Consider the following 8,086-nt stretch of genomic DNA (forward strand, 5'->3'; position numbering starts at 1 on the left):
CACCAATTTAGGCTTAGGTGAATTAGGAGTATGGTCTTATCCTTTGTATCAGTATTGAGTAGCTCACACTAAATTAGATCATAATAGATTAGATAAAATCTAGATTAGGTTGGTTATGACTAGATTAGACTAGTTAAGATCTAAATAATTTTTGGATTAGCTCATGGTTGTTATTCTAGAGTGGAACAAATATGTTAATTAGGGCAAGATAAATCCATAAGGATAAGGTAGAATCTTTTGGGGTCAGTTAGATCTACTAGGGTGACATAAGATCTTTTCAAGATAAGATGAGTATCTTTTTAAGATAAGATGGATCTATGAGCGTAGGATAGAATCTTTCAAGATGAGATGGATATTGTTAGGCTAGATACTTTAATGAGGTATAATCTAGTTTATCTAGTTATTTTTATAAATATATTTTTATACCTATGTGTATATGCAGATGCAATTGTGGACATTACTCCACAACTCATCATACTCAATCAAAGATCCAAATCAGACAAATATCATAAGAACAAACATTCAAGCTTGTAGATAACTACAAAAATAGTTTTTTTAAGATTAGGTCTCCTATTCCTAAAAGTCATTTTAGGTACAGGATTTCAAAGTGTGAAATCCACATTTGTCTTTGGAAAGAAGAGATAAGAATAATCAGAGTAAAGTGGGAATAGATGAGAAATGACTAAGATAAGTTTAGAAAAGAATTAGAGTAACAAAGGTAAGTAGACAATGGTTGTCCAGTTCTATCTAGTTTCGTTCTATAGTCAACATTGCTCTGATACCACTTCTGTCACACCCGGGTTTAGGGGCACCAAGACCCGGGCACGAACATAATCACCAGGTGTGCTGGGACCAAGTCTCACACATATGATGAATCGTGGCACAGGATCGAATGTCACATCTTTACTATATAATAGGAGTTCTGTACAAAATAAATAAATAATTACATTATAAGGAGACAACGGTCCAGCAACCCAAAGTTAACTGGAAGACGACGGCCTAGATCTCTCACGAACTTGCCACAGCATCCTCCATGCGCCTCATCCTGCGGTACCTGTTCTTGACCTGTGGGGGGTGTGAGACAGCAAGAGTGAGCTCACATACGTTCATAGCTCAACAAGTTATGGGGAATAATGTGTATGAACTCACCAAAGGTGGGAGCTCATGTGAAGTGTAAGGCTTACCAAAGAGGATGGTTGAAGCTGAGCATTGCTTTTAAAGTTGGTCAAAATTTTATTAGCAATTACTAAGTATAAGTAAATACCAACCCAATTAAGTAGTAGAACAAAAGTAACAACATCACCTGCGATGCAATGCATATGGCAAATTGAATTTAGTTCCATAAATTAATCATGTGAGTGTCCGAGCTGCTCATGACTGTGAGCACGGCTAGTATACCAGTTTTACACTCTGCAGAGGTTGCGCATATTTACCCACAAGTCATGTTACCCATCTGCCAAGAGACGGCCAATCCCATACACCTCTACCGAGGAGGCGAGGCAGGGTAACACTACGAGGCCTTTACAAAGTTCCACTAGCTTCAGAAAACCCACTACAGTTTATAGGAAGCTCCAATGTAGTAATCCCTCGTCTAACCGCCATTGCAGCAAAATCAACCCGAGGACCTCCCTACACTGACCACTCCCCTACTGTCCTCGCCCCTTTCGGGTAAGGTAGTCCTCCACTAGCTTTCCTAATTAGTCAGCCAAGGACGTCCCATTAAACCCTTGTGGTAGCACTGTTTTCCCGGGTGGTTCTCCATGTTCCAATTAACATAATGATCTTATCATGAACAATAAATAACAACTAATAATAAAAGTATAATCATGAATAATGTGTATCTCTATACCCAAAACCACATAAAGCAATAGCAGGTACTACCCAAAGATTCAGTGGTGAACAAGTATAAAGATAGTCAAACTAGGGTAACCTATTGGGTCCCATCAAAATTAACCTATGCAGATCATTATGATTAATCAGAACATGACTAGGTAAAAAGAAGTGATCAAGGGCACAACTTGCCTGGGACTTGAGATTCTAGGTACCAACTTGCTCTTGAGGTGACACGAGTCCTCACTGCTAAACGTAGCAATACAGACAAACATGGTATAGGAAAAATTAACATCACATCAAACATAAGCACAAACTAAATAATAATAATCTACGCGTTGCTATGAGATCGTGGGTCCGAGAATCACTAAATTCGGAGCTACGGTTAAGAAGTTATGGTTTATGGAAGATAAATATGATTTAAATATTAAACTATATTATAAATTGGTTAATATACATCATATGGGAAAATATACTCCAAATAGTTAAGTAAACTTTAATCCAGATTATAACTTGTTTAGAAATCGTACTATAGTCAAATCTCTATCGTGGTCTAGTTTAACTTTGGTTAAAAGGTATAATCCACTGAATATAATCATAAAAATATGTTCTATGGTACAATTAATGTTGCCACAGCGTAGACAATACTTTTATGAAGCTAACGCAATCTGAATGGGTCCAGTCGGGCTAAAAATGAGAAAGTTGTGAATTTTCTATGTTTTCCATATTTTTCTTTTATCCTGAAAATCATTTTACATTTTAATTTCCCAATCCTGTGGACGACAACTACTATTTTTATTAAAGACAAGGTCTAATTCACAAATTTCTGGGTCTGTTTGCAATGAAACATGAACTATACAGGATTGCGGGTTAATTGTGGAAAACACCGAGGACTCATACTTCAAAAATACCATGCAGATTCAACGTGCTCGGTGCTGGGCCATCCATTTTAGGATCTAGGGCCCAGATTAGATGGGCTACCCTAGTGAACCGGTATGTGATGTGAGTCGTTGGATCACGGATCCGTGGTCGAGATTTGGCCACGCAATCGACTAATATCCTCTACCCAGCTTTGATCCAACGGATCAGATCAAAACACGAAGGGGGTACGAGTGGATTAATCCTGGGCGTCGGTCGAGAATCTAACGACCCACAGAGTTCTTCTACGTCTCGATCACCAGAGCGGCGGCGCGCGGCGGCGAATCCGCCGGAGCTCGGCTCCGAGCCAACCCGGCAGCCCAGCCCAAACCGAAGCCGCGACACACATTAAGGATGACATGGTGAGCTTGCTAGCAATCAACTTACCAATGATTGAAATTGTGATGGGCTGTTCTACGGAGGTTTGCGGCTTGTCGGTGGAGAGAGAACTCTGGTGAGGTATTTAGGGGCCCTTGGTCTCCAATCCCCCACAGCACAGCCATAGACTTCATCCACAAGACATGGCATGCACTAGGGCATGACACAAAGGGTTCACCGGTGAAGAAAATGCAGGTCGACGGTGGCAGATCTGCCCCAACACCGCCATGGCGCACACCGGAGGTCCATGAAGATGGGACGGGAGCGATCGTGGCTCAGGTTTTATAGCCCCGGCAAGGAGCTTGGGCTGCCGCGAATCCCGGGCGGATGCGGAAGAATCGCAACAAATTCGAGAATAGGGAGGGAGGAATTTGGTTCACGCCCACGGCGTTCTGTTGAGCACCGCAGGAGGTGGGAGAAGATCCGAGGGAGCGGACCCCATAATCCAGTGTCACAAGTGCGCAAGAACGAGGCTGATAAGCCGGACCCCCATGTCAGTCACACAGGAGGCAAACGAAGGCGCTCACACAGCAGAGTCTGGGAGTCTTACGCGTGGGCCACACGTGATAGGGACGTGGTTCGAGTCAGCGCAGTGGAGTTTATAAATGGGCCGAGGCAATGAAATTTGGCCCAAACCGAGGTAGCTTCCATTTCCCCTTTTTTCATTTTATTTTCTATTCTCGTTTATCTTATTTTCAAATTCCCAACTAAATTTAAATTCATGTTTGAACTTTGACTTCACAATTCTCACTTGAACAATACTTTTACACCTTGAAATTTTATTTATTTATTATTTATTCTTCTTCCCACTATTTAATTCTAGCAATAGTAAATGACTTTAATACCATTTCCTTCCTCTTTTCAAATTCTAGTGTTCAAACTTAACTTGTCTCGAAAATTTGAGTACAAATGCAAACATATAAGAATTCCAGCATGATATGCATTTTTCTATGTTTATTTATTGTTTAACCAATATAACTCCGTTAACTATATATGCACAAATATAACAAACTCAAATGATCTCCAAGGGTTCCATAATCCCAAAACACTACATAGTTATATATATATTATTTATCTCATTATTATCATTATTATCATTATTATTTTCCTGATATAAATTTTGGGCTTTACAGAGCCGCTGCTGAGGCCGTGTGAGACGTCCACGGCACCAGCTCGAGAAGAATAACACCACACAACAGGGAGCCCAAGCACCAGGCCACAATGGACAATAATCAGATCAGAACAGCACCGCATAGGTGCTGAAATACAGTAACAGGGCGCAAGAAATACACGAGCGCAGCTCCACTTTCTTCCACTTACAATCAACAATGGCTCGATCAACACAAGAACACCAGGAACGATCGAATCGATCCAAAATCGTGACTGAAATGGTGGAAGAAAGAGAGAACAGAGAACCTCACGTTTCCAGGGTGAAGCCCTAGGGGATTTACCGCCCATGCCTTTTACGGAGATAAGAAGGGGAGGAGGCAAACGGATGAGCATCAGCGCTGGAAGGTTTTGCCGAAGGATTTGGAGCCGTTCGCCCAACCGCCACCGTCGTTCGCCCAGCTCCTATCTCTCTGCGTGAGACGCACCCAGCCCTGGAAACTACCAGCCCTAGAAACGTGCCCCTCTGGTGGGCTGCTCGGCCACCGGACCTTATAGCGGCCCACCCAGCTGGCTCCTTTTTTTAAATAAAGTAAAAATCCAAAATAGACAGTAATAAAGACGCACTTCGTCAACAATAAATCTGTGTTTGTTGGTATAGTAGCAGTGTCACATCCACCTTATACCTGGAGACCATGGGCTGGGCCGGGCCAGGGCAGCCCGTGTCCGCTCGTCCTTGACGAGCCGGACATCACCCAACGGTGGGTCCTCCCATCTCTACTCAGTGACAGTCCCTCTCCCTATTAATACGCGTTCCCTCCCTCATCTATTTGGGAACAACCCACTCGCCCCTAGCAATAATCTGCTTCTACCTCTCGATCGCTTCCCAGTTGCCTCCGCTCACCACTCGCTTCTCTCTGCCAGAGTGCAAGTGCTCTCTCCCTCGCACACTACACACACAGTAACAACACTCCCCGGAGTTTCACCAGCTAGCTAGCTCCCGGTTTTAGCAGGCATTAAAACCCTATCCTTTCAGGTCTCTCTCACCTTTTCTTTTTCGTTCTCCGGCCGTTCACTCCTATCTCCGTTTGCACGCTTGCTCTTGACCCGAGGTCGCACACGTACACTGCACAAATAGGCGAGCCGCGAGAGAGGCTGAGGCAGAGACGACGAGGACGAAACGATCCAGGGGCTGTAGCTTCCGAGCGCGGCTGGTGTCTCCGAGCAAGCTACTGCCGTCGTCGCCGCCGGAAATATGTCGTCGGGGCGACGTGGCAGGATCAGCGACGACGAGATCAACGAGCTCATCTCCAAGCTCCAGGCGCTCCTCCCTGAGTCCTCACGCCGCCGGAACGCGAGCCGGGTAAGTAGTGGTGCGTGTACGCAGAGCTAGCTCACTTGGGCCTACGGTCTACCTCTTCCCCCAAATGCAGATCGTATCTATCCCGCAGCTTGCGTGCGTCGTACAGACGTACAGTACAGCCCCATTCCGTCCATCGGTGCAGCAAATTAAAGCCTGCCATAGTGCCATGGATTGTTCTGTGTCTCTACTACTAGTTTGTCTGACGCCGGCTGCCGGCCATGTACATTTATGCAGTCGTCGGCGTCGAAGCTTCTCAAGGAGACGTGCGCCTACATCAAGAGCCTGCACCGGGAGGTGGACGACCTCTCGGAACGGCTGTCGGGGCTCATGTCGACCATGGACAACGACAGCCCCCAGGCCGAGATCATCCGGAGCCTCCTCCGGTGACCCGGCCATGCCGCCCAGGCGCGCGCGCGCGGGGCTGGCCCTCTTCGATTCTGCCTGCCATCTAGTAGCTAGCTGCAGCAGCCAGCGCAGCTGCACTGAAGACGACGACGACAACGCGACGACCTTAATTATGTTCCTTTGTTCTTCTTCCGGTGTGTGTGAGTGTGTGTGTTTCCGTGTTTAATTAATTTGAGAGCGAGGAGCTGGATGGAGCCTTCGTTCAGAAGAGGATGACCAAGAGGGCTCTCGATCCTCTCGATCGTGTACCACGCCTTGGGGTTAGTAGAGATATATATGGACTTGTATTAACCGGCGAGGTACCACGTACTGGTAGCTTGTAGTTGCAGTTGCAGTAGACTACTATAGCAGTTTCTACGTTGCAGACGTGTCCTAAGAGTTGTTGTTTTGTAGATTTGCACGCTGCTCTTGTCTCTGCCCTTAGCTTGCCAATGGGCGGACAAGCAGCTTAACGTACGACGACTACTCTGGAGACAAATATATATATATACTATCATGTGCTTTTCCTGTCTTTGCTTTCATTCTGATGTAACATGGTGATGCACTCCATCGACCCGCCATTCTTTTTGGGCAACAGTATCTTAATTCTTTTAGAAAAAAAATAAATTATTTTTTCGACAATCACTCTTTTTTCCTCCTTAATTTAAATGTAGAGCTAGCACCTACAATTTGTAGGCTCTTAAAAAAACAAATATATCCACCAACCATGTAACCAATTACCATATACAAAGCAGAGAGAACGAATCTCACCGTCCGTTGTGTCCGCCAATTTCTTTCGCAGTCGTACGATAGCCATCAAACGGACACGAACCAGTCTGCCCTTCAGCAATTCCAAGTGTCACGACGCTTCCAAACTAAAGTGATATCCTGAACGATGATCCAGCTAGGAGAAAATAGTTGCACCACTTAGCTCATCAGTGATCTCATCGAAAATGTGCATGTGGTATCTATTCTTCATTGTAGATGCATTGAGACGCCTATAATCTACACACAACCTCCACTCATAGTCTTTTTTCTTAACCAGTAAGACCGGGGAGGCAAAAGGACTAGAGCTTTGTTGTAAAATAAAACTATCCAACGTCTCCTTCACTTGTTTTTCTATTTCATCTTTTTGCTATGGTGTATATTGATATGGTCTTAACCTGAAAGGTTGGGCTCCAGGTATCAAGGGAATGCAGCGGTCAACCACTCTTTGAGGTTGTAAACCTTGAGGTTTCTAAAAAAGATGTTGAAATGTTTCCAGTAACTATATTATATCCTTTGGTACTAAGGCAACATTGTCAACTTCCATAGCCTAGAGCTCTAAGACCTGGGCTATGGCTTCTCTTCTCAATAATGCTTTAAACTGAACATTGGTTATACTTGGATAGGATTGCAACTATGGCATACCCCTTGCAAATGAACGGTTCTACCATTATATTTAACTCCATCCATTTTTGGGTCCATACCCATAATTAGATCATAGCCTCCCGGAGCTAATATCTTGAAGTGTGTACTAAAAGTCACCCCTCCACACATCCATTTTGCAATTGGGTGCCACGTATTTACTCCACATTTTGCCTCCATCATCCACCCTTACCTGAACTAGTTTAGACAAAGTTTGCACCCCTAGCATAGACTTCATCAGTTGATTTCTCATGAAACTGGCAGAGCTCCTTGAATCAACTAGGGCCAACACTTGCTGATAGTATACTGATGCCCACAACCTAATAGTTATGTTGCCTTCACTCCCATAACAACAACCATAGAAATTGCTAACACACTCTCATCCCCTTGTTCTTCTTTCAACTCACTCAGCTCTTTAGTACTTTCAAGGTTATCACTGGTGTCTGCTAAGGTCCACATTTCTTCCACCAAATGCAATTGTACGCTGTTAGAACGCCGGTGTGTCCGACCCCAACATTCTCCACATTTGAAGCATAGGCCCTTAGCACACTGATATGCTTTTAGGGCTCAGAGTAGACCTGTTCAAACGTTGGGTCGAGTCAGGTCAAGGTCAAGTCATAGGCCATTTAGCATGGCCCGTACCCGACTCGTGTCTAGTGTCGGGTTGGGTCGGGTTGGTTTGTGCCTCCCTGTTTTATG

At 44.5% G+C, this 8,086-nt stretch overlaps 1 protein-coding gene across 2 annotated transcripts; it reads left to right on the forward strand.

Annotated features, from left to right (window-relative positions):
* The first annotated feature begins 5,065 nt into the window (after positions 1–5,065).
* Positions 5,066–6,514, forward strand: LOC100283388 (uncharacterized). 2 transcript variants are annotated; one of them, XM_008679095.4, is made up of 3 exons: positions 5,066–5,269; positions 5,372–5,596; positions 5,831–6,514. In XM_008679095.4, the coding sequence occupies exons 2-3, from the start codon at positions 5,489–5,491 to the stop codon at positions 5,981–5,983; spliced, it is 261 nt and encodes an 86-aa protein (XP_008677317.1). In that variant the 5' UTR covers positions 5,066–5,269; positions 5,372–5,488; the 3' UTR covers positions 5,984–6,514. The 2 variants fall into 2 exon arrangements, with proteins under 2 accessions (XP_008677317.1, NP_001149761.1); NM_001156289.2 differs by having other exon boundaries at positions 5,075–5,596; positions 5,831–6,512.
* Positions 6,515–8,086: the final 1,572 nt, after the last annotated feature.

The sequence above is a fragment of the Zea mays genome, chromosome 1, assembly GCF_902167145.1.
Source record: "Zea mays cultivar B73 chromosome 1, Zm-B73-REFERENCE-NAM-5.0, whole genome shotgun sequence".
Lineage (NCBI taxonomy): Eukaryota > Viridiplantae > Streptophyta > Magnoliopsida > Poales > Poaceae > Zea > Zea mays.